Here is a 27,522-nt window from a genome sequence, read left to right on the forward strand (position 1 = left end):
AATAGTCTTTGAATATGTGAGTTTAATTTGTGGGGACTGTTAATAGCTATTTCTAGAACGAAATTAGGGTGAGAACATGGGGCTTCAAATTGACTTAACTGAATTGGTCATTGAACTTATGAACAGAATGCCGCGAACAGAAAAAAACACGAGTTTTTTCACTGAATTTTTGAAAAATGATTTCTTAGAATTGACAAAACTGATTTATTATTTTCACCCATAGAAACACTTTCACCTGAATGAAACACTTTCCAATTTGGAGGAAATTATATTTTAAGACAAAGGGAATACTGTCATATAATTTAGGGGTTACATTTATTACTCTAGGGCAGCAGTTACTGACAAGATGCCTTGACAACTCTATAATTTGAAGTTATCAGTCCATATACATGTAATAAATGCTGTATGTCTTCATCCCTCCCTGTTACCTGATATTACCTATATATACCTTCTATGCAACAGAGAGTTTTCTATATACAGATCTACCAGAATTTCTCTAGGACCCTAGAAAATGGAGTCTGACCAATATTTCTTTAAAAATAAAGGAGAAAGGAGCAAAGAAAGAAATGCAGAAACAAGAAAGAGAGAGAAAGCCAACAAAAAGTAACAGAAATAAAGAGTAGAGTGTTTTATTTTTTTCCAAAATAGCGATTCTCAACCTGGCTGTGTATTAGAACCTCCTGGAGAGTATTTGAAAAATACTGATACCTGGTCCTCAAGCCCAGAGATCAACTGGGTGTGGTTACTTTGCTATTGATGAGAAACATTTAAACAGTAAAGGAGAGCCAGCTAGACTTGCAGTATTGGAGACATTCTCTACTCTGTGCTTCCTGATTGTCTCATCATAAGTAAAGTACAACTCAAGTAACTTCTGATTTTGAGTATGATGGTAGAGGGGAAACGGGAATGGAGCATAAAGACCTAGCTTGTTCATTCATTATTCATTCAGCTGACCAACAAATATTTATGTGGTGCCTATTCTTTGGCAGATATAGTATTGAGTTCTGGGGATGCAGTGGCAAACATATTGATTCAAGAAGCATGACAGGGCCCTGTCTGAAATCGTGTGTGTGTGTGTGTGTGTGTGTGTGTGTGTGTGTGTGTAAATTTTTTGTAGAGACAGGATCTCACTTTGTTGTCCAGGCTGGTCTTGAACTCCTGGCTTCAAGTGATCCTCCTGCCTTGGCCTCCCAAAGTGCTGGAATTACAGGCAGAAGCTACTGTGACCAGCCTAGGGCCTCAAGTTTTAACCTGTGTTAATGCCAAGATCAATTAGGTTGGTAGGAAGCAAGTAAGTGGAGAAGATGAAATTACCTTAAGGAACAAGTCAGTTTACTAGCTAATTTTGTTCATGGAATAAAAACATTTTGGCACTTAAATGGACCCAAGAGATTGTCGATTTTTGTTTTACAAATGAGTAATTTTAAACTCAGGGTGTTAAGTAACTAGCCTCTGATCATACAGTTAATTCAGGACAGAGGTTTAGAACCTACATGGCTATTTTATAATACTGTCTACATTCAAGTAAAAACCTTCTCAGCAGATTTTTCTTTTTATTCTAAGTTTCTAAAAGAAAATAGTCCCCCAGAAAGAGCCTTTGTAAAAGAAAAGGATCAACTTCTTCCCCTGTTGAGCTAATCCTAGTGTGAAATTAACTAGCAGCACCACTAGTCGATTCCACAAGTCAATTCCACACTGCTGCCCTGTAGGGAGAGAAATTACAAAAAAGGAGAGTAGGTCTTGGTCCATTTCCTCCCTAACTACAGTTGTTCTAAGGTCAAACACTCAGAACATTAAAGGAAATGGCGAGAAAGGACTATTGTGATATGAGGAGGGAGGATCTGAGATGGGAAGACCTAAAAATTAAACCAAAGAGAACAATTGTAATAAAGAATTCGTCGTACCTTCCCACACCATATTTGAGGTCTAATCTACAATATGGAAAGTGCATTCAGACATCTTCCTAGTGATAAGGGAAATGCATATCTACACCATAATGAGATTCTGTTTTATACCCATTTGTGTAGAAATTTTAAGAAATCTGCCAATATCAAGTGATGAGAGGATCTCTCATAAACGGCTGGTGGAAGCGTAAATTGGTATAGCCACTTTGGAAAGCTGTTTGGCTCATTCATATACTCTACAACCAAGTAATTCCAATGCTAGATATAAATCCTTGCTATGTGCACCTGGAGGCATTTGTAAACCTGTTCATGGCAGCATTGTTGTAATAGAAAACACCCCGGAGCAATCCCAATGACCACTGACAGGAGAGTGGATGAAGAGTAGTATAGTCACACAATGGATACTATACAATAGTCAAAACAAATGAACTGCCACTATGTATGTATGATTTGGGTGAATCTCAGCAAAATAATGTTGAATAAATTAAAAAGGCCACAGAAAATTACATCTATCATGAAACTTCACTTTTAACTTAAAACTAACAAACCACTATTATATGACATATTTTAGGAATATATATATTATTAAATTATATTTTTGAAAAGCGATGGGAATGACAAATACAAAATTCAGGATAAAGATAACTTTAGTTTGGTAAGTAAGGGGAAAGGGATGGAGAAAGGTCACATAGATAGAAGTAAGCTATGATTAATATTCTAGTTCTTGTGTTAGTGGCAAGTTCACTTTATGTATTAAATTATAAAAAGATTAATAGATAATTGTATCAGTAATTTACTGCAGCATAATAAGTTACCTAATTTAGCAACTTAAATATTTGTTATTTCACATAGTTTCTAGGGTCAGGACTCTGGGTGCTTTTGGCTTAGGGTCTCTCAGGAGGTAATCGTGAAGCTGTCAATCACAGATGCAGTCTCTGAAGGAGCTAGAGAATCCATTTTCAAGAAGGCTCATTCATGTGGCTGTTGGTATGAGGCTCAGTTCCTCACTACAGGGCTACTCCTGAGATGGTTTCCCTGCAGTGCAAGCAGAGAGAGAGAGAGAGAGAGAGAGAGAGAGAGAGAAAGAAAGAGAGCAAGAGAGAAAGAATGTGTAAAAAAATGCCCAAGATGGAAGCCACAATGTCTTTTATAAAGCTAATATCAGAAGTGACATGCCATCATTTCTGCTAGATGCTATTGATCACACAAACCAACCCTGGAACAATGTGGAAGGGGACTCAGGATGTGACTATCAGGAGGCAGGGATCATTGGGCACCATCTTGGAATCTGGCTACCACCATGATACAATCAAAAAGAACAATGCATGGACCAATGATGAAATTTTGTCAAGAAGCAATTATGTATACCTGAGGTTGGAAAATAAGTGAAAAAATAAACAAAGTGTATTTAGGTTTTTTGTTTTGTTTTGTTTTGTTTTGTTTGAGACAGAGTCTTGCTCTGTCGCCCAGGCTGGAGTGCAGTGGCACGATCTCAGCTCACTGCAAGCTCTGCCTCCCGGGTTCACGGCATTCTCCTGCCTCAGCCCCCAAGCAGCTGGGACCTGTAGTCACCCACCACCACGCCCGGCTAATTTTTTGTATTTTTAGTAGAGATGGAGTTTCACTGTGCTAGCCAGGATGGTCTCGATCTCCTGACCTCGTGATCTGCCCACCTTGGCCTCCCAAAGTGCTGGGATTACAGGCGTGATTCACTGTGCTCTGCCAAAGTGCATTTAGTTTTGAAGGCAACAGAATACAGGGGAATGAATGAGATGAGTTAGATTTAATTCTGGCTCTACCACTTTCCAGCTTTACGATTTGGGGCAAATCATCTGACTTATTTCCATTTGTAGAATAGTGATGAGGATATTTATTTGTCTTTTAAATTTTTTCATTATGAAAATATTCAAAAGGCCGGGCGCGGTGGCTCAAGCCTGTAATCCCAGCACTTTGGGAGGCCGAGACGGCGGATCATGAGGTCAGGAGATCGAGACCATCCTGGCTAACACGCTGAAACCTCGTCTCTACTAAAAAATACAAAAAAGTAGCCGGGCGAGGTGGCGGGCGCCTGTAGTCCCAGCTACTCGGGAGGCTGAGGCAGGAGAATGGCGTGAACCCGGGAGGCGGAGCTTGCAGTGAGCTGAGATCCGGCTACTGCATTCCAGCCTGGGCGACAGAGCGAGACTCCGTCTCAAAAAAAAAAAAAAGAAAATATTCAAAAATACACACAACAGAAAAGTATAATGAATACCATATGCCCATAATCTAGAACAACTTTTTAGATTTTAACATACTTCTTTCATCTATTTTTCCCTTCCTGAAGTGTCTTAAAGCAAATTCCTGGCACTGTTATTTTATCCCTATATACATTAGTATCCATCACTTTAAAATATGAACATTTTCTTATAGACTCACATGTAAGTCTTTTGCAGTATCTAGTATATCAAAACTATATTCAAATTTCTTTGAGTGTCTCGAAACTTACATTTAACAGTTAGTTAGAATGAGAATCCAAACAAGGTCTACACATTACACTTGGTTTGCTTTACCTCTTAAAATCTTTCAATCGGCCAGGTGCAGTGGCTTAAGCCTGTAATCCCAGCATTTGGGGAGGTTGAGAAGGGCGGATCATGAGGTCAGGAGATCGAGACCATCCTGGCTAACACAGTGAAACCCTGTCTTTACTAAAAAAATACAAAAAACTAGCCGAGTGTGGTGGCAGGCACCTGTAGTCCCAGCTACTTGGGAGGCTGAGGCAGGAGAATGGCATAAACCCGGGAGGCGGAGCTTGCAGTGAGCTGAGATCTGGCCACTGCACTCCAGCCTGGGCGACAGAGCGAGACTCTGTCTCAAAAAAAAAAAAAAAATCTTTCAATCTAGGGGAGTCCCTTTACTCCCTTCTTCCTCCCTTGTCCTGTTGAAGAGACCCAGGCAGTTGGCTTGCAGACCATCCCACAGGCTGGATTTGTCCATTGGCTTCCTTGTGATGCCATTTTACTTATTTCTACCTCTCCTATGTTTCTGTTAGTCCTGAAGACTTGATGAGATTTAGATTCAACTGTTTAAGCTAAAATATTTCTTAGGTGGTGGTATGTACTTCATAAAGCACCACAGGAGGAGGCACATATGGGTGGACTCCCCACTCGTAGTGACACTGAGATTGGTTAATAGTTGCAGGTGGTGTTAGCCTGAGACCTTCATTGCAGGGTTCCCCATCAGCCTCACATTTTGATAATTGTTGCCTAAATCAACTAATTCATGAGGAATTGTAAAATGGTGATTTCCTGATTCTATCACTTCTCTTTTATTTGATGTAATTATTTTTATAAAGTAGAACTTTCCTTCATCGATCTTGGACATCTGGTTACCCCATTAGAAGTGGCTTGTTCCCAGTTTCACATCCTCTCAGCCCACCTTTTACTAAGGCCATTGATGCAGCAACCTGCTTCCTGCAGGTGTAACCTGAGAGCACCTCTCCTCATCTGCATCACATACATCTCATTTTCTGCCCCTGAGTTCCTCTGACACTACAAAGGAGGGACATTTGCCTAGCACTCACACATGATAGCTTAGAAGTATGAGGGGGCTCAGGCCCCAAGGAGGAAACTTGGACCAATGGGAGAAAGGAGCTGATAAATAACTGCTATCTTGCATCAAGCTGACAATTATGAAGTATATTCTACATGGCTCAAGGCCTCATTGCCCACAGTGATGACAAACTAGATAACACCCTTGTACTGACTCTCTCTGTTTCACTCTCCCTAGTCATCCACTTCTGCTTCCTGAGATCACTGTCCAAAACAAACTACCTAAAAGTAAGCCCTTGTCTCAGGTTCAACTTTCAAGGGGGTAAGCCAGGCTAAGACAGCACAAAATATAATTCACACAGGAAAGGAAGGATAAATGCTCAGTTCTTTCTTGACATTGCAAATATTCAGAATGTTGTCCCAGTTATATGTAATAATAAACTCATCGATTTATATGTAATCAATGAATTCCAATCAGTTTTAGTTCTTACTTTTTTGGGTGCTCAGATTGTCCTCTTCTCAGCCAGTGGGAGCTCCTTTATGCTGATCCCTTTGTGCCTTTGACCTGTCCCTTTGGACTTTAATAGCTTTCTTGACTTCTGGCACAAGATGTTCAAGGTTCATCATATACATGTCTTGCCCCAGACAAAAATCTGCCATTCCTCCAAAGAGCCTCATTTCTTTTCAAAGGAAATGATGTTTTTTGAAAGTAAAATGTGGCTGGGCGTGGTGGCTCACGCCTGTAATCCCAGCACTTTGGGAGGTTGAGGCAGGTGGATCACCTGAGCTCAGGAGTTCGAGACCAGTCTGGCCAACATAGCAAAATCCTGTCTCTACTAAAAATATAAAAAACTAGCTGGATGTGGTGGCATGCACCGGTAGTCCCAGCTACTCGGGCGGCTGAGGCATGAGAATCGCTTGAACTCAGGAGGTGGAGGTTGTGGTGAGCTGAAATTGCACCACTGCACTCCAGCCTGGGTGACAGAGCGAGACTCTGTCTCAAAAAAAAAAAAAAAAAAAAAAAGTGAATGCTAAAGGTGCTTATTATTACAAGATTGTCATTACTTCTAGGCCTTTCCAAGGGATACAGGAAGTAAAATGCTTCTTTTTTTCCCCTAACAATTCTTACTGGGATATAAGAAATACATTTTTTTTAAAGAAAAGAATCATAAGTTCATATTCTAATTCAACTTTAATATTACATCCATTCTACTTACTCTGAAAATCACTGTTCCTAAAAACTCTAGTATTGTTTTTACCTATAATATACAAGAATAGTTTGAAAGTACTATAATATTATCTGTATTTCAACTAGCAATAAGATTATTGACTAACGCTTAAGATATCCTTGTTGTTCTATTTATCCTGAGCATATATTCTATTATGATTGTACAGTGAAAACAATATTTTCTTTTTTTTTTTTTTTTTGAGACAGAGTCTTGCTCTGTCGCCCAGGCTGGAGTGCAGTGGCCAGATCTCAGTTCACTGCAAGCTCCGCCTCCCAGGTTCACGCCATTCTCCTGCCTCAGCCTCCCAAGTAGCTGGGACTACAGGCGCCCGCCACCACGCCCGGCTAGTGTTTTGTATTTTTTTTAGTAGAGATGGGGTTTCACTGTGTTAGCCAGGATGGTCTCGATCTCCTGACCTCGTGATCCACCCGTCTTGGCCTCCCAAAGTGCTGGGATTACAGGCTTGAGCCACTGTGCGTGGCCAAAAACAGTATTTTCTAAAGTAATTAAAGTGTTTACTTGGTATGGTTATGCCACCAACTTAATATACACTTAGCTTATTTGTTTTCAAATTTTAGGAATTGTAATTTTCTTTTGGATTTGAAATTATTTTGAAAATGTAAAACACATACATGATTCTAAAATCAAAACCATATAGCCAAGGTATATTCAGAGTAGTCTAGCTTCCATGCCTGTCTCCTCCACTTTTCCTCCTATTCCAAATATATTCAAATATGCATTTGTAGCTTAGCTATCTTACAAAAAAAAAGCACATCTACTGTTCTGCACTTTGGGTTTTTTCTTTTTACACTAATATATATTCTGAAGATCATTTCACCTTGGTGTAAAGAAATGGCCCTCATTCTTTTTCACAATTGCATAGTTTCACTGTGTAGATTTACTCGAGTTTGTTCAACCAACTCTTACTTGGGGTTATCTGGATTGTTTCCAATCTTTTGGTATTACAAATAATACTGCAATGAATAAGCTTGTGCTTAAGTCATTTTCTATTTTGGGATATTTTCCTAGAAGTGGGTTTCTAGGGCAGAGGGCAATATATATGTAATTTTGCTAGGGATTATCAAATTCCCTTCCATAGCTGCCGCGTACCATTTTGCATTCTCAATGCACTATGTGGCATCTCCATAGCCTGCTAACCAAGTAGGTGGTCAAACTTTTGGATTTTTGCCTCCTTTTATCATCTTGGCCCAAGATACACCACAATGCTTTCATCTGCCTTTGGAAGAACTCTCAGGGTAAACAATAGGTGATTGTATTGTTTGACAGAAGGAGGGTGGCTGCAATATCTCTATCTATTTCCACTCACCTAATCGTGGAAATACCAACGCCCACAGCATCACTATCCTTGTTAAGACCTTGTATTTTCCAAGGTTGGCTTGCATTTCCAGCCAAATAAAAGGACATCAAATATGACCTTACTCTTTTTAAGGTCAGTAGAATGCAGAGTGGCCAGTATGTGAGTTCTAATGGTATAAGCTTCAGAATCCTGAAAAACATAGAGGAGGAATTGTGATCATTTTTGGTCAGCTTGCTGTCTCCAAAACAACTCTGATGCCAAGGGGAAGTCCCTGAGTGTGGCTGAAAGTTTCCATAGATTGTGGAGTGACCACTCTGTAACCTGCAGGGCTACTCTCACCCAGGACTACCTCTTCTGCTGCTTTGTAGGAGTAAATGTCATGGATGGACACTGTTTTTTTCTTTCAGCATCTCCCATTTCCCAGTGGGCAATTCTGCACTCCAGGGGACAGACATTTGGTAATGTTTGGAGACATACCTGGTTGTCACAACTTGCAAAGGGGTGCTGCTAACATCTAGTAGGTAGAGGTCAGGAATGCTACTCAACACCATACAATACTCAGGACTGCCCCCACTTCCCCCAGCAAAGAATTATCTGGTCCAAAATGCCAATAATGTCAAGGCTGAGAAATCCTGCTGTATTCTTTCTTTATGCACACATTCACAGACATCCTTAAAATAACTATTATCAGTGGCAGAGGAAGGGCAGAATCACAGATACTCCCCCTCCCTGTTCCTCCAAAAGTCACTAGCAATTCAGAAATATCTTTAATCATAAAGACTCTAAGGAATAACATATTTATCTGGGAGATTAAAGAACAAATACCATTTTAACCTTCTAAAAACTGATTATCATTAAGTATAATGCAACCTTTTAACTGTAAGTATAAAGGAAAGTGCTGATTATTTAAAGTAAATGGGACCCAGAGTCCCATGAATAATCAAAAACTTGGTTAATAGAGTATGACCAGCGAATAATGCACTTGGCTTCTGTGGAGAAATTAAAGTACATGCTGTGAATTGCTACTGAGGAAATTGCATGAAAAGTTACCCTTAAGGTACCATGAGGCTGAAGAAACAGCCTCAGGTGCACAATGTATCACATTAGTCTCTATCTCTCTTTGTATTTTCATGACTTCTTTCACCTTGGATAACCCAGAAGCTCTGGCCTTGGAACTTTTTGGAATGGTAAAGTATCTCACTCTCCATATTTATTTTCATCTCCTGGAATGGTAAAGTATCTCACTCTCCATATTTATTTTCATGTCCTAACAGACCTGAATTTTGTTGCCAAGAGTTTATCTCTTTCACAGGAATTATTTTCAAACTTCAGCTTACTTACTTTGAGGGCATATACTGTGTTTAATACTTATAATCACAATTCACGTTAAATAAAATGTGTCCCTGAATTTATACCTAAACTGAATTTTTGTAAAAAAATAAAAAATTTAAATCACAAGGAAAACTTGCCGAAGAGTATGAAGCTAAATCTTTTGTAGAAAGAATCATCTTGTTTTGCAAAGTGAACAACTACTCTTTGTTTTTAAGTCCCAATTTTTATTTGTAGCTCAAGAGGCTGGTACAGTATTATGCATATGCTCATTTAAAAAATACTGACAGGGGGCCGGGCGCGGTGGCTCAAGCCTGTAATCCCAGCACTTTGGGAGGCCGAGACGGGCGGATCACGAAGTCAGGAGATCGAGACCATCCTGGCTAACCTGGTGAAACCCCGTCTCTACTAAAAATATACAAAAAACTAGCCGGGCGAGGTGGCGGGCGCCTGTAGTCCCAGCTACTCGGGAGGCTGAGGCAGGAGAATGGCGTAAACCCGGGAGGCGGAGCTTGCAGTGAGCTGAGATCTGGCCACTGCACTCCAGCCTGGGCGACAGAGCGAGACTCCGTCTCAAAAAAAAAAAAAAAAAAAAAAAAAATACTGACAGGCCGGGAACGGTAGCTCACACCTGTAATCCCAGCACTTTGGGATGCCGAAGTGGGCGGATCACCCGAAGTCAGGAGTTTGAAACCAGCTTGGTCAACATGGTGAAACCCTGTCTCTACTAAAAATACAAAAGTTAGCCAGGCATGGTGGCGGGCGCCTGTAGTTCCAGCCACTTGGGAGGCTGAGACACAAGAATTGCTTGAACCTGGGAGGCAGATGTTGCAGTGAGCTGAGATCACGCCCCTGCACTCCAGCCTGGGCGACAGAGTTTTCAGACCCATCTCAAAAAACAAATAAAAAATAAAAATAAAATGCCATGAATTTGGAAGGATTTTGAAAGTTTGAGTTTTACAAACTATTTTTAAGAGTGGATAATATATCCTTTATTAAGAACGGTTAACACCTGTTTTAGGTGATAAGAAAGGAGGTAAGATCCTAGACACATTTGGGGGGGAAAAAAAAGGCAGCATTACTGAAAAGATAATCACATTGGCTGTTTCCTCTCAGCAATAAGGAGAAAAGAGTGGATGGGAGCCTATTATTTAGACAGTGTAATCTTTTGGTTAGAATACGGATTCTGAAACCAGATTGTCTGGGTTCACATCCCTGTGTAGTGTGGTCTTAGGCAACTTACACGACTCCACTGCACCTTAGTTTCCTCATACAAAACACGGAGAATACTAATATTATCTACTTAATGAGGCTGTTCTGAGGATTAAATAAAGTAATACATGAACTAGTATGTGAAAAGCATTCCAGTCAGCGATAGTCTTGATTCCTGGAGTTGAGCTCAGGCTAGGCATAAAGGGGAAGATAAGAGGCAGGGAGCAGGCACCGTTTCATTCTTCTCTCCGCACCCTCAGGAAGGAGGCACCGCTGTTTCTCCCAGGGCTCAGAGACGAGGCCGGTAATTCGAAGTTGGATGCGAGGACTTTCCTTGGGATCCCTTTCCGCCGCACCACGCCACTTTTCGTCTGGTTGGGCCGTGAGGGCAGGAGGGCTCAGCCCCACGCCCCAACTAGGCGTTCCACCACTGAGCCGTGGCCCCAGCTCCAGGAGGCAAGCAGCCCCAAGAGCCGCCTTCACGCCCGGCCACGGCCACTTCCAGGGGCTGGCGGCTATAGCGACGAAAGGCTTCCGGAAGGAACTGGTGCCTCCGCCCGACGCCCTTCCCTGCGGTCAAGCCAGGGTCTGACCCTTGTTCGTGACACCAATACTTATGCATGCGACTCAGTGCTGGGCGCCGGGGACTCTAATGAATCCAGACTCGGCCCACACGCTGTGTGCAGAGGGACCACTCGTCCCCAACAACTGATCCCTAACACCCGCGACCTTCGCTGGCCCAGAGCGGAGGGGTGGGAGGAGCCTCGCCTCGCCTCGCCTTCCCGGGTTCACCTCCAAAGCACCGCCCCTTCGGGGGCGTTATCGGGTACGCCGTAAAGTAGAGAGCATTTTTAACAACCCGCCTCCGTCTTTACGGCAGGCCGCATTCCATGCCTCCAATATGGCGTCCTCCGCATAGGCAGCGGCTGTGGTTTCTACCCCGGGTGGCCGGGGGCAGTGCTGAGCTGGGGTTGTTGTTTGCCCAGACTGGGCCGCAGAAAGCAGCAGTTAAAGTTCGTTTCTGGGCACTGCTCCAGGAAGCCACCCTCCTCTGAGGGTCAAGAATTGCCGCTTCCTTTTAGTTACTGCAAGTTCCTCCTCTGCCCCTGCGTTGTTTCCCGCGCCACCTCTGGATACCCCCAGGTCCCAGACCCTTCCAGACTCAAACCATGAACCTTCGGCAGCTGCTGTTGCACTTGCCCCGTTATCTCGGAGCCTCGGGTTCCCCGCGTCGCCTGTGGTGGTCCCCGTCCCTCGACACCATCTCCTCGGTGGGCTCTTGGCGTGGTCAGTCCTCCAAGTCCCCAGCCCACTGGAATCAGGTAGTGTCAGAGGCGGAGAAGATCGTGGGGTACCCCACGTCCTTCATGAGCCTTCGCTGCCTGCTGAGCGACGAGCTCAGCAACATCGCTATGCAGGTGCGGAAGCTGGTGGGCACTCAGCACCCTCTGCTTACCACAGCCAGGTGAGCTACCCCTCTCCCGCTGACACACTCGCACTCATTGGAATACTTTTTTTCTGGCAGGCACACGCATTCTACCTCTCTCAGACTGGCTCCTGGTTTATCTCTTTTTAGTCTTTCCTTTTTACTCAGTCCTCCTAGACATTCTATGTTGTCTCTTCTCTAGTCCACTTAACGTTATTGCTCAGCTGAGCGGATAAGTGGTTTTCTTTGAAACACTGTATGCTTTCCGCGATTTTGCTTCTTAATTGTTGAGGATGAAGATGCCTCAGCGATTTGTGGAGAAATCAAGCGGGGATGTATGTTTATTGAGTCACTTCCTAGAGATGGGGGTATTTTTAATTTTTTTTTTTATTTTAATGGGCTAGATTAATTTTCTGTCCCGCACTGTTCAGGGGTTCACCTCCAGAAAGTAGGGAAGGAGAGAGAGAGAGAGGCTGAAGGTAGATAATTTATTTCCAACGAATGTCTTGGGGTTGAAGTAGGAATTTGTCCCGTTAGTAGTCATTATCTTCTTGGGATATTTATCACTTATGCTGTACTACTGCTGTGAAACCTGCCTTTAGGATTTATAAAGTTTTTTTTTTTTTTGGTTGTTTTTGTTTTTTGTTTGTTTGTTTGTTTGTTTGTTTTGAGACGGAGTCTCGGTCTGTCACCCAGGTTGGAGTAGCTGGGACTACAGGTGCCCGCCACCATGCCCGGCTAATTTTGTTTTTGTGTTCTTAGTAGAGACGGGGTTTCTCGATCTCCTGACCTCGTGATCCACTGGCCTCGGCCTCCCAGAGTGCTGGGATTACAGGCGTGAGCCACCGTGCCCAGCCAAAAGTTTTTTTTTTTTCTTCCGCTTAAAAAAACCCCACAACTTCTGATATGTAATTAGTTTAAACGTACAGCGAAGTTACAGAAATAATACAGTTCAAAGAACACACTTGCATACTCTTTAATCAGATTCACCTACTACGTAGATATATATGTCTATATATGTCAATATATTCATTAAATGCATAAACACACATATATATACTATTCACGTGTATATATCTTTCTATGTTTTTTTCTGAATCGTTTGGTGGTAGATTGCATACATCATGATCCTTTTCCCCTAAATACTTCAGTATGTATTTCCTAAGCATAGCGGTAATCTCCTACATAAGTACACTACAGTTACCAACTTAGGTATATTTAATATTGATACAATACTTTTATTTAATCTACCGTTTAATTTCAATTTTGTTAATTGGCCTAATAATGTTCTTTATAGCATTCTTTACCCTCCAGGACAGGATTCAGTCCAGAATCAAGTATTGCATTTAGTTGTTCTATCTCTGTCATCTTCTTCAATTAGGAACATTTTCATATCTCTTCTTGGCTTTTATGACTAGAGCACTGGTTCTCAACTGGGGCAATTTTCCCACCCTGGGGACATTTGGCATGTATGGAGACATTTTTGGTTGTCACAAATGGAGGCACATTACTAGCATTACTGGCATTTAGTGGATAGAGGCCAGGGATGCTACCCTTCAATTCCCAGGACAGACCCACAAGAAATAATTAGGTGCTGCAAAATGTCAATAATGCCAAGGTGGAGAAATCTAGGACTAAAAGGACCTGTTTCTGTTGTTGTTTTTTAAAAGTAAACTTCTATTTTGAAGTAGTTGTAGATTTACATGCAGTTCGAAGAAATAACACAAAGATATCTAATATACACCTAACCCTGTTTCTCCCAATGGTAACATCTTTTTAAACGATGGTGTAATAGCATAAGCAGGGTATTTATGTTGATACAGTTAAGATAAAGAACATTTTCAGCACTATAAGGATTCCTCATTTTGCTCTTTTTTAGCCACACTCACTTCCCTTACCCACCCCTTGCTTTAATTTTTTGAGGCACCTGTCATTTTCTTACTACAGAAGTTATCAAATAGTAATAATAAAGTGATTTTATTCCTTGGCATTGTTCCTAGTTATCAGGAACATCACCTTATGACTAGCTGGAATGTTAGTTTTCCAGAGATTCTAGATGATACACACTCAAAACACATACACACACAAGTATGTTTAAAGCTTAATGAAACGAATAAGCCTACTATTACCCAACTTAAGAACTATAACTTTACCAGTCCTGTTGAAGCTAAATGTGTACTCCTCAGTCCATCTCCCTGACTCCCACTAAACTGTTTTTAAACATTGTTCCTTTTCAAAATTACCATGGGTCCTGGTGTGGTGGCTCATGTCTGTGATCCCAGCACTTTGGGAGGCAAAGTAGAAAGATCGCTTGAGCCCAGGAGTTTGAGACCAGCCTGGGCAGCATAGCAAAACCCTATCTCTACAAAAAATAAAATAAATTAGTTGGGCGTGGGGGTGCACATCTGTAGTCCCAGCTACTTGGGAGAATTGCGATTGCTTGAGCTGGGAGGTCAAGGCTGTTGTGAGCCGTGATTGTGCCACTGCACTCCTGTTTGGGCAAGAGACCCTGTCTCAAAATGAAATAAATAAAATTACATTGTTATTTTTCTAAATAATAATGTTTCATTTTACTGGTTTCTTTGCAGTGTACAAATATGGTAGTTTATTACATATGGCCTTATGCGACTTCCTTTTTAAAATTCATGGTTTCTGAGATTCATCTGTGTGATGTGTTTGACTGTAGTTCATTAGATTTTCACTGGTGTATGAAATTCTGTTGTGTGAATATACCACAGTCATCTTTTATTTGTTTATTTATTTATTTTGAGACAGAGTTTCACTCTTGTTGCCCAGACTAGAGTGCAATGGCACAGTCTTGGCTCACTGCAACTTTGCCTCCCAGGTTCAAGCGATTCTCCTGCCTCATCCTCCCAAGTAGGTCTCAAAAATTAGTCAGGCGCCTGCCATCATGCCTGGCTAATTTTTGTATTTTTAGTAGAGACAGGGTTTCACCATGTTGGCCAGGCTAGTCTCGAACTCCTGACCTCGTGATCCGCCCACCTCAGCCTCCCAAAGTGCTGGGATTATAGGCGTGAGCCACTGCGCTGGGCCTCACAGTCATCTTGTAATTAACATTTGGGTTGTTGCATTTCTTGGTATTATGAAAAATGCTGTTATAAATATGTTTGCCTATCCTTTGGTGTTCATGTCATGAGGATATAAAAACAGGAGTGTAATTGTTGAATGTGCACATGTTTATCTTTAGAATGCTTTCTAAAGTGAATGTACCAGTTTATACTCTCATAAACAACTTCTGAGTTCAGGTTACTCCTAGTTCTCATAACACGAGAACTAAGAGATTTCTTAATTTTTTTTTTTTTGAGACGGAGTCTTGCTCTATTGCCAGTCTGGAGTGCAGTGGCGTGATCTCGGCTCACTGCAACCTCTGGCTCCCTGGTTTAAGTGATTCTCCTGCCTCAGCCTCCCAAGTAGCTGGGATTGCAGGCACACGCCACCACACCCAGCTAATTTTTGTATTTTTAGTAGAGAAGGAGTTTCACCATGTTGGCCACAATGGTCTCGAGCTCTTGACCTCATGATCTGCTCACCTCACCCTCCCAAAGTGTTGGAATTACAGGTGTGAGCCACTGCGCCTGGCCCAGGTTTCTTAGTTTTTGGTAATCCAGTAGGAGGTTTCTTTGTGTTTAATGGGAGTGATAGTGTAAATGATAGGGGCTGTAGTATTGCATTGTGAGTATTGTAGTCCATAATAAAGCACAGAACTGAAAAGGGTGGAGCTAAAAAGAGCCTTATTAATGTGTATATTATGAGAACTGTAGTTCATCTACATAGTTGCAAGAACATCAGATGAGGGTTTGGAGAAGATCTCTTCAGAGGCCACCAGAGGCACCCTAGATGAAAGTTTGTGAGACTAATGGTTCTAAAACTTTCCTAATTGTTGCCTAACCTGCCTTGTAGTACTATAGTACAGCGACAAAATTGGAAAGGCACAGAATAAGTAAGTTTTTGCAAAGTTGTCGTAGTAGGTATGAATTGCTATATTTTGTAAGAAAAGAAAGAGCTAATCTGCATATAATTTTGTTCGATTTACCTACGATAATGTGTTGCACATTATTTAAACAGCCTAAAGTCATAGTCAGCCAATAAAGAAACTTTTGGGGTGTGGATCTATATCTGTATATATATGTGTATACACTGTACACAGGTATTTCAGCAAAGGAGCAGGCATTTGATCCAGAGGTTAAGCAGGTAATGATTATTGTAAATTATAACTAAAATCATGGATTAAGCAGCTGTATTTTTTTGTTTTTTATTTTTATTTTTTTGAGGCAGAGTCTTGCTTTGTTTCCCAGGCTGGAACCATTTATTTTTCAAATAAAGCTACATGGTATGTTAGGGGTGAATCATGTCTATCAGCCCTAAAATTTAGATGAATGGTGACTTTGTTAGCAAAAGCAGGAAAAAAAATGGAAACCACTGTAATTTGCTCTTCACTGATCTCTTTACCTAAGACAGCTTGTCAAGAAAAGGGAAAAACAGCTTAGATGTGACATATACTCTTTAATTTAACACTAAATGAGAAATGAGATTAAAAATCCTGAGGTTTGGTGAGATAATGATTCTGTTACTAGGAATAGAGGAGCATTTAGCTCATTTTTACTCTTGTTCATCTAGATTTCCTAGGATCTCTCTGTTGTAATCTATAATTAGATAATCACCAATTAATTTACTAAATGTTTATTGAAACCTACGAAGTGATATAAAGAAGTCTAGACCAGCTGTGGTGGTTCATGCCTGCAATCCCAGAACTTTGGGAGGTCAAAGTGGGCAGATTGCTTGAGCTCAGGAGTTTGAGACCAACCTGAGCAACATGGCGAAACCCCATCTCTACAAAAAATACAAATAATTATCCAGGTGTGCTGGTGCATGCCTGTGGTCTTAGCTACTTGGGAGGCTGAGCTGAGAGGATCCCTTAAGCCCAAGAGGTCGAGGCTGCAGTGAGCTGTGGTCATGCCACTGCACTCCATCCTGGGCAACGGAGTGATAGCCTATCTCAAAAAAAAAAAGAAAAGAAAAAAAAAGGAAGTCTAAAACATGGACCCTGTCCCTTGGTGAGTTGACACAAAAGATATTTACAAATATCTAACAGAAGGAAACAAGTGACTTGTGGTTAATGAGTTACTGCATAGAGAGATGGCTTGGAATAGTAGAGAACTTTTCATGGAGAAATTGGGACTCCATTGAAGAAAGAATGGATAAAAATTACATGAGTAGTGTTTTAGGGTAGTAGTTGTATAATATTATTTTTTTCCTTCATGATTCTTTTTTTGCCTTTCTTCTCCAGGCTGCCATACCTCTACTAGGTACGGGGAAGACCTTAAAAGCAAGGATAAGCAGTGCAATAAAGTGAGCAGCATGAGTAGAGCTAGAATAGTAAAAACTAGAACATTTTAGAATAGCTAAAATGTTGGAAAAAGAAAACATGGGTGAGGAATCATTCCACCTACTGTTAAATCTTACTATATAGCTGCATCAATCAAAACACTGTGGTATTAGCAGAGGAACAGACAGATCAATGGAACAGAATAGAGGACCCAGAAATAGATCAACACAAATATGCCCAGTTGATTTTTAACAAAAGTGCAAAAACAATTCAATGGAGGGAGGATAGTTTTTTTTTTTTTTTTTTTTCTTCCTTCTCCAAAAATAGGGCTGGAACAATTGAACATCATAGGCAAAAAAATGAACCTTGACCTAAACCTCATAACAATATTTTTTAAAAGTCAATGTAAAACGGATTATTTGTGAAATAAATGTCCACTTAAAATGGATTTAAATGTGAAATGTTAAACTATAAAACTTTCAGAAGAAAACATAGGATAATATCACAGCTGGGTGGGATGGCTGACGCCTGTATTCCCAGCACTTTGGGAGGCTAAGGTGGGTGGATCACCTTAGGTCAGGAGTTTGAGACAAGAATCGCTTGAGCCCAGGAGGCGGAGGTTGCAGCGAGCCGAGACTATGCCACTGTGTTCCAGCCTGGGTGACAGAGCAAGACTCAGTCTCAAAAAAAAAAAAAAAAAAAAGAAAACACATCTTCAGGACCTAGGGCTAGGTAAGCAGTTTTTAGACATGACACCAAAAACTCAATTCGTAAAAGAAAACAATAATTGGACTCCATAAAAGTTCAAGACTGGCCGGGCGTGGTGGTTCACACCTGTAATTCCAGCACTCTGGGAGGCCGAGGCAGGCGGATCACAAGGTCAGGAGTTCGATACTGGCCTGACCAACATGGTGAAACCCTGTCTCTACTAAAAATATAAAAATTAGCTGGGTGTGGTAGTGTGCGCCTGTAATCCCAGCTAGTCAGGAGGCTGAGGCAGGAGAATCGCTTGAACTTAGGAGGCTGAGATTGCAGTGAACTGAGATCATGCCACTGCAAGCCAGCCTGGGCGACAGACTGAGACTCCATCTCGAGAAAAAAAGAAAAAAGTTTGATACTTAGCTCTGTGAAAGACCCTGTAAAGAGGGTGAAAAGTTTAGCCATAGACTGGTAGAAAATATTTGCAAATCACATATTCAAAGAAGGACTTGTATCCAGATTCTGTAAAGAACTCTCTCAACTCAAGAGGCCGGGTGTGGTGGCTCACGCCTGTAATCCCAGAACTTTGGGAGGCCGAGGCAGGTGGATCACCTGAGGCCAGGAGTTTGAGTCCAGCCTGGCTAACATGGTGAAACCCTGTCTCTACTAAAAATACAAATATTAGCCAGGTGTGGTGGCGGGCGCCTGTAGTCCCATCTACTCTGGAGGCTTAGGCAGGAGAATCACTTGAATCTGGGAGGTGGAGGTTGCAGTGAGATCATGGCACTGCACTCCAGCCTGGGCGACAGAGTGATACTCCGTCACAAAAAACAAACAAACCAAAAAAACAAAAAACAAACAAACTCTAAACTCAAGAAAGCAAACAATACAATTAGAAAATGGGGAAAAAAGCTTGTGTGGTGGTTCATGCCTGTAATCCCAGCTACTAGGGAAACAGAGGCAGGAGGCTTCCTTGAACCCAAGACTTTGACTTCAAGTCTGCAGTGAACTATGATTGTACCACTGCACTCTAGCCTCGGCAACAGAGCAAGACTTTGTCACTTAATAAACAAAAAGAGAAGAAGAAGAAAGAAAAGAAAATGGGCTAAAAGAAAAACCTATAAAGATAGCAAGTAAGCTTATGAAAAGATGTTCAACATTACTAGCCATTTGGGAAATGCAAATTAAAATCATGATGGGATGTTGGGGTGATCAGGCCCAACACCAGGCTGTGGGGGCTACAAAGTCCAGTGGGGTCAAAGGAATGAGAAAAGACAAGTTAAGAGTGCATGAAGTGGGTCCAGGGGGCCAGTGCTAGATTGGAAGCTGCAAAGGCCCCGAGCTCTGGGAGCCCACCCTATTTATTGGTGAACAAACAAACAAGCAGGTGGTGAGGACATGAGGGTTAACAGGTGAGGGCATGGGGACATGGGGATAGAAAGGTAGTGGTGCATTAAGTGTAGCTGTGATGGTTTAGCATTTCCTTTGACGCATACAGAATATGCTCTGCTGCTTGAGATAATGGAGGACATGTTTACAAGAAAGAAGCAAGGAACCAACAAGTCTGTGCACATTCCAGAGGCTACGAGGGGTTTTATGCCCTGAGCCCTGGGTTCCATCCAAGCCACAAGGGGTTTATGCCCTGGGCTTAGATTTGTGGTGCAGCAGTGCAGCCTTCCACCCTTTGGCACGGAGCTTGGTATTCCAAAGGCCACGAGGGGTTTTAGACCCTGGACATCTTCCAAGACTCTTTTACATTATGACAGACAAGCCAGTCCTGCCTCAGCTCTTCTACCAACAATGGGATACTACTATGTACCAATTAGAATGGCTAAAATAAAAAATATAATATGTAATTCTTGTAACAATGCAGAGAAACTAGATTTCTCATACATTGCTGATGGGAATGTAAAATGGTTCGGCCCCTCTGGAAAACAGCGTAGCAATTTCTTATAAAATTAAACATACGACTGGGCACAGTGGCTCACACCTGTAATCCCAGCACTTTGGGAAGCTGAGGCAGGCAGATGACTTGAGTCCAGGAGTTCAAGACCAGCCTGGGCAATGTGGCAAAATGCTGTCTCTACAAAATATATTAAAAAATTAGTTGGGTGTGGTGGTGCATGCCTGTGGTCCCAGCTACTTGGGAGGTTGAGGTAAGAGGATCACTTGAGCACGGAAGTTAGAGGCTACAGTGAGCTGTGGTTGTACCACTGCACTTCAGTGTGGGTGACAGAGTCAGACCCTGTCTCAATTAGTCAATCGCTTGATTGATCAATCAGTTTAAACATACACTTACCATATAGCCCAGCAATCAGACTCCTGAGCATTTATCCCAGAGAAATAAAAACTTATGTCCATACCAAAACCTATACACAAATGTTTGTGGCAGCTTTATTTGTAATAGGCTGCCATAACCTATAGAATTGTAGGTAGAAAATCCTGCATATATATATTTCTCCTTTGCAGTTAAGTTTCTTGTATTGATGCCATTTTCATTCCATAGCTTGGATAGGACTGTGTTCTTTCTAGAGGAAAAATCCTTTCTTTAGAATGATGTTCCAAAATTTCACCTTGATGGTTTTTGGAGTGAAGAATGAGGACCTTCTTAACTTAATCCTATATCCTTTATTTTGGGATGATTTTATGTGTTATTTCTTCAGTATCATGGTTCCCACCATTTTCTCTCTCATGTTGGAATTTCGTAGTTGGTCATTGTGAATTGATTCCTCAACATTCTTTCCCTTACATTCAAAGTTTTCCTTTCTTTAATTTATCCTCTACATATATACTGTTTGTTATACTGTTTTAATTTTGTCTTTAATTATTTCCCAACTGGAAACAGCCCAAATGTCCTAGTGAGTGGTTGAACAAACTGTGGTACATACAGAACAATGAAATGCTGCGCAACAATAAAAAGAAATGAACCATTGATACACACAACAACTTGGGTGAATCTCAGAGGAATTATTCTGAGTGAAAAAAGTCGATCTCATTCATCAAAAAATTAAAAATAGAATTACCATATGATCCAGCAATTCTGCTTCTGGGTCTGTTTCCAAAAGAATTGAAAGCAGCGTCTCAAAGAGATATTTGTATACCCATGTTCATAGCAGCAGTATTCACAGTAGCCAAGAGGTAGAAGCAACCCAGTTGTCCATTGATGGTTGAATGGATTAACAAAATGTGGTATATATTACCATGGAATATTATTCAGCCTTAAAAAAGAAGGAGGGTGCAGGCACAGTGGCTCATGCCTGTAATCCCAACACTTTGGGAAGCTGAGGTGGGAGGATCACTTGAGGCCAGGAGTCTGAGACCAGCTTGGGCAACATAGTGAGTTCTCATCTCTATAAAAAAATAAATTAACTAGACATGGTGGCTCCTAAAAATAAATTAGCTAGACAGCTGCTCTAGAGGCTGAAATGGGAAGATTGTTTGAGCCCATGTGTTTTAAGTTGCACATGTGTCATAATATGGATGAACCTGGAGGACATTATGCTAAGTGAAATATGGAGGGCATTATGCTAGGTGAAATAAGCCAGTCCCAAAAGGACAAATACTGTATGATTCCACTTATATAAAGTGTCTAGAATAGTCACATTTAGAGAAACTGTGTGTAGAAATAGACTGGTCTCCAGGGACTGGAAGAAGGGGGAAATGGAGAGTTGTTTAGTAGTTATAGGATTTCAGTTTTGCAAGATAAGAAGTTCTGGAGATTGCTTGTACAGCACTGTGAATATACTTAATGCTACTGAGCTGTACACTTAAAAATGGTTAAGATGGTAAATTTTATGTAAATTTTACCCAATTTTTAAAAATGTCTTATCTCGAAAGTTTATATATTGTCTGATTCCATTTATATAACATTTATATCATTTTCAAAATGAGAGAACTGGAGATGGAGAACAGTAAGTGTTTTCTGGAGTCTGGGACAATGTGGGGAATAGGGAGGAGTGTAAATACAAAGAGGAATATTGTGGTAGAACAGTTGGGAGTCTTGTGGTGGTGGGTGCGTGAATTTATACATGGGATAAAGTTGCTGATATGGTTTGGCTGTGTCCCCACCCAAATCTCCTCTTGAATTGTAATCCGCATAATCCCCACATGGGAGGGACTCAGTGGGTGGGTAATCAAATCATGGGGGCAATTTCCCCCAGGCTGTTTTCATGATAGTGAATGACTTCTCACAAAAGCTGATGGTTTTATAAGCATCTGGCATTTCCCCTGCTGGCACTCATTCTCTCTCCTGGCGCCCTGTGAAGAGGTGCCTTCTGCCATGATGCGGAACTCTGGATCAATAAATCTCTTTTCTTTGTAAGTTACCCAGTTTGGGGCATCTCCATTCTCACATAGAGCAATGTGAGAACAGACTAATACTGTAAGTTGGTACCACAGAGAGTGGGGTGCTGCTGTAAAGATACCTGAAAATGTGGAAGCGACTTTGCAGCTGGGTAACAGGCAGAGGTTGGAACGACTTGGAGAGCTCAGAAGAAGACGTGTGAAAGTTTGGAACTTCCTAGAGACTTGTTGAATGGCTTTGACAAAATGCCGATAGTGATATGGACAATGAAATCCAGGCTGAGGTTGTCTTAGATGGAAATAAGAAACTTTTTGGGAACTGGAGTAAAGGTCGTTCTTGCTATGCTTTAGCGAAGAGACTGGTGGCTTTTTGCCCTTGCCCTAGAGATCTGTGGAACTTTGAACTTGAGAGAGATGATTTAGGGTATCTAGTGGAAGAAATTTTTAAGCAGCAAAGCATTCAAGAGGTGACAGAACATAAAAGTTTAGAAAATTTGCAACCCTGATGTTGCAATAGAAAAGAAAATCTCATTTTCTGAGGAGAAATTCAAGCAGGCTGCAGAAATTTGCATAACTAGTGAGGAGCCAAATGCTAATTGCCAAGACAATGGGGAAAATGTCTTCAGGATATGTCAGAGACCTTCTTGGCAGCTCCTCCCATCATAGGCCTGGAGGCCTGAGAGAGAAAAATTGTTTCCTGGGCCAGGTCCAGTCCCCCCTGCTGTATGCAGCCTCTGGACTTGGTGCCCTGCATCTCAGCAGCTTCAGCCATGGCTAAAAGGGGCCAAGGTACAGCTCAGGCTGTTGCTTCAGAGGGTGCAAGTCCCAAGCCTTGGCAGCTTCCATGTGGTGTTGAGCTTGCGGTGTGTAGAAGATAATAATTGAGGTTTGGAAATCTCTGCCTAGATTTCAGAGAATGTATGAAAATTCCTGGATATCTAGGCAAAAGTCTGCTGCAGGGGTGGAGCCCTCATGGAGAACCTCTATTAGGGCAGTGCAGAAGGGAAATGTAGGGTTGGAACCCCCACACAGAGTTCCCACTGGGGTACTGCCTAGTGGAGCTGTGAAAAGAGATCCAACGTCCTTCAGACCCCAGAATGGTAGATCCACCTACAGCTTACACCATGTGCCTGGAAAAGCCTCAGACACTCAATGCCAGCTGTGAAAGCAGCCAGGAGAGGGGCTGTTCCTCGCAAAGCCACAGGGGCAGAGTTTCCCAAGACTGTGGGAGCCCACCTCTTGTGTCAGCGTGACATGAATGTGAGACATGGAATCAAAGGAGATCATTTTGGAACTTTAAGGTTTAATGACTGCCCTATTGGATTCTGGACTTGCATGGGGCCTGTAGCCCCTTTGTTTTGGCCAATTTATACCATTTGGAACAGATGTATTTACCCAGTGCCTGTAGCCCCAGAGAGATGTGTCTAGGTAGTAACTCACTTGCTTTTGATTTTATAGGCTTATAGGCAGAAGAGACTTGCCTTGTCTCACATGAAACTTTGGACTTGGAGTTTTAGGTTAATGCTGGAATGAGTTAAGACTTTGGGGGACTGTTGGAAGGGCATGATTACATTTTGAAATGTGAGCACATGAGATTTGGGAGGGGCCAGGGTCAGAATGTCCTCACCTAAATCTCATCTTGAATTGTAATCCCCATAATTCCCATGTGTCATGGGAGGGAACTGGTGGGAGATAATTTAATCATTGGGGCTGTTCTCATGATAGTGAGTGAGTTCTCATGAGATCTGATGGTTTTATAAACATCTGGCATTTCCCCTACTGGCACTCATTCTCTCTTCTGCCGCCCTGTAAAGAGGTGCTTTTGGCCATGATTGTAAGTTTCCTGAGGCCTCCCCAGCCATGTGGAACTGTGAATCAATTAAGCCTCTTTATGATTACCCAGTCTTGGGTATGTCCTTATAGCAATGTGAGAAGAGACTAATACAGTTGCAAAGAACTCTGTACACCTACACAAAGAATAAACGCAGGTTAAAAGATGCTGAAAATGGAATAAGGTCTGTAGTTAACAATCTATCAATATCAATTTTTTGGTTTTAGTGTTCTATAGCTATTACACGATTTCACCATTGAGTGAAGGGTATGAAGGACTCTGTAGTGTTTTTGCAACTTTGTGTTTGTATGTAATTATTTCTTTTTTTTTTTTCTCAGACAGAGTCTTGCTTTGTTGCCAGGCTGGAGTGCAGTGGCGCAATCTTGGCTCACTGCAACCTCCACCTCCCAGGTTCAAGCAATTCTCCTGCCTCAGCCTCCCTAGTAGCTGGGATTACAGGTGTGCACCACCACGCCCAGCTAATTCTTATATTTTTAGTAGAGACGGGGTTTTACCATGTTGGTTTTGATCTCTTGACCTCGTGATCCACCCACCTCGGCCTCTCAAAGTGCTGGGATTGTAGGCATGAGCCACCGCACCTGGCCAATTATTTCTTATTTTGAAAAGCCTTAAAAAAAGCACTTCAAATCCAGAGAGAGACACACACACACACACAAACAGACAGACAGACAGACAGACAGAGAGAGAAAGAGAAAGAAGATCTGGGAGACAGAGATGTGTGTGTTGTAGTTTCATCTCTGTCAGTACTTAACTGTGTTATCCCCAGGCAAGACATTTTATCTCTTTGGGCTTTAGTTTCCTAAGCAATGAAGTAAGGAGTTTGACTAGATGATTTCTAGTAATGTTGCCAATTGCAGACTAGTCTGGAAATTAATGTTGTATCTGAATGTGGCGGTTAAGGGAGCCGTTGTCAGTTCTCAAGCAGAGAATAAGCCAGGTTGAATGCAATGTAATAGTATAAGTCTGTAATCCTTTTTCCACAATTTAAAAATCTGAAAAGCTCAGAAAACAGAATTTTTTTTAGACTTATGAATCTGACCTGAACTGATGTGAGGCTATTTATAATCTTTGTTTATCCCATTTAATATGAATATTTTTGCATTTGATGCAGAAATATTAAGGCTTTTGATTACAGAGTGCTGCCCAGTTCCTGCTGCAGTGTTGGGTAAAATGCACCTTCCTAAAATCAGAAAAATTTTGGATTCTTAAAGACATTTGGTTTAGTTTCAAGGACTTTGGATGAGGGATAGTGGACTTGTCCAAGCTGAACAGTGATATGTGGGATGGCCCAGGTATGTGACATAGATTGGTAGAATGGGAGAAACTGAAGGTAACAACATGCATCAACTGTCCCATTCCTCTCAATACAACTTCTACCCAATGGTTTTATTACTGTTTCCCTAACTAAATGTAATTATCCACTTGTGGAATATATATATAATATATGATTTATAAGAAGTTATATATAAATTTTAATTACTTAAATTTCTGTATAAATCACTAAAATTTAAGTACTTTTAGTTGTTTCACAGGCAATCACCAATACTTTTCTAATAGAGAATTGGTTAGACTTTTGTTGTTTCTAGAACATAGCTGATACTTTGAGTAATAAGGCTTTATTTATTTTCATTGATTACTCTTGACAGATTTGGCTTTTAGGATTAAATTTTTGTTTAAATACTCTGTCTTTATGCTTTTGCCTTCAAAACACTGTGCTCTCAATTTCAGATTTAAATGGATAGGATTAATTTAGTATGTAGTTATTGGAGACAAATTATGACATTTAGTCTCTTCTCTTAGGGTGTGTTGATTCCTTTGTAGGGACTTTATGTTCCTCAGTTCACTACAGTTACTTGGCTACCTAAAAAACCTTATTAGCCCTTTCTGCATGGTAAAATTCTTCAGAGCTCTTTGAATTTATTATTAGAAATTTAATTTTAGTCTTTTCCATGTTTATGAAAGACCCTTTCTAGATTCAGTTCTGTAATTACTGACTGAAAACCTACATTACTTATGAAGAACTTTTTCTTGGATGACTAGGAGAAAATTATAAATTTTAATTCATTCCACAAATATTTGAGGTGCTCTGGGGATGGGTGTACAAACAAGAATAAGACCCAGTTGCTGCCGTCCAGGAATTTATGAGAGACAGTATAGTAAGCATGAGCTCTGGAATCAGACTGTTTGGGTTCACATCCTGCCTCTACCACTGGCAAACAATGAGATCTTAGGCAATTTACTTAACTTCTCTGTGCCTTAGTTTCTTCATCTGTAAATCAAGGATAAAAATAGAACCTGGTGGCTAGGTACAGTGGCTCAAACCTGTAATGCCAGCACTTTGGGAGGCTAAGGTGGAAGGATTGCTGAAGCTCAGGAGTTCAAGACCTGCCTGGGCAACATAGTAGGATCCCATCTATTAAAAAAAAAAAATTAAAAATGAGCTAGGTGTGGTGGTGTATGCCTGTGGTCCCAGCTACTTGGAAGGCTGAAGCGAGAGGATCACTTGAGCCTGGGAGTTGAGACTGCAGTGAGCCGTAGTTGTGCCACTACACTCCAGCCTGGGTGACAGAGTGAGATCTTATCTCAAAAATAAATAAATAATAGTAGCTGTGTCGTAGAGTTTTATGAAGATTAATGATTTAATATAGGTAAAGTGCTTAGAACAGTACCTGGCACGTAGCAAGTACCCAAATATTAGCAATTATCATTATTATTAGGAATTCATTTTCGTGGGGAGACATACACAGAGTACCTTGAGATAAATGCTGTAGTGAACAATATGCTGTAGAAACGTAGAGGGAGAAAAAGATCTCTCTCCCTAGAGAAAATGGAAGACTACCAGAGATGAAGTAGGATATGAGTCAGGTCAGGTGGGATGAAAAAGAGATGACTGAGGCAGGAAAAGAAATTAAGACATAATAAATTGCTCGGCAAAGTCTAGGAAAAATTGTAGTGTGGTGTAGACTGCACCACACAGTAGTGGGATGGGATGAGGCAAAAGAGATAGGATGGAAGTATCTGCTTCTGCCATGATAGAGTATCTGATGCTCAACTTGCCCTTCCACTGTAAACAAATAGAAAACTGGACAAGATACAGGAACCAACTATATATATTTTTTTATTGCTGAAAGATATTCCATTGAATGGATATAGAGCAATTTGTTTATTCAGCGTAAATGAATATATAGGTTGGTTCTATTTTTGGCTACTGTAAATAAAGCTTCTATGAATGAAATAAAGTTTATTTAAAAAGCAGAAGAAAGGTTGTGGCCAGATTTTGAGTTTTGTATGTCATGTTAAGATGATCTAATTTTATCCTGAGGTCACTGGAGACCATAAAGGTTAAGTAGTAGAGAGACCTGAGCAGATGTGCCTTT

The 27,522-nt window shown here is 41.2% G+C and overlaps 1 protein-coding gene and 1 long non-coding RNA gene across 2 annotated transcripts in view; one reads left to right on the forward strand and one right to left on the reverse strand.

Annotated features, from left to right (window-relative positions):
• Nucleotides 1-1,591: 1,591 nt before the first annotated feature.
• On the reverse strand, nt 1,592-11,320 carry LOC105478762 (uncharacterized). Its single transcript, XR_985428.3, has 3 exons — nt 10,752-11,320; nt 7,988-8,167; nt 1,592-2,939 (listed from the first exon to the last, which is right to left on the reverse strand). It is a non-coding gene; the product is annotated as an uncharacterized lncRNA (long non-coding RNA).
• A 360-nt stretch (nt 11,321-11,680) lies between these two features.
• Nucleotides 11,681-27,522, forward strand: part of LOC105478761 (decaprenyl diphosphate synthase subunit 2) — a 296,816-nt gene continuing 280,974 nt past the window's right edge. The window contains exon 1 of the mRNA XM_011736394.3: nt 11,681-11,984. Within this exon, the coding sequence (XP_011734696.1) occupies nt 11,689-11,984 (296 nt within the window). The 5' untranslated portion in view covers nt 11,681-11,688. The remainder of the gene's footprint in view (nt 11,985-27,522) is intronic.

Source organism: Macaca nemestrina, chromosome 5 (genome assembly GCF_043159975.1).
Source record: "Macaca nemestrina isolate mMacNem1 chromosome 5, mMacNem.hap1, whole genome shotgun sequence".
Lineage (NCBI taxonomy): Eukaryota > Metazoa > Chordata > Mammalia > Primates > Cercopithecidae > Macaca > Macaca nemestrina.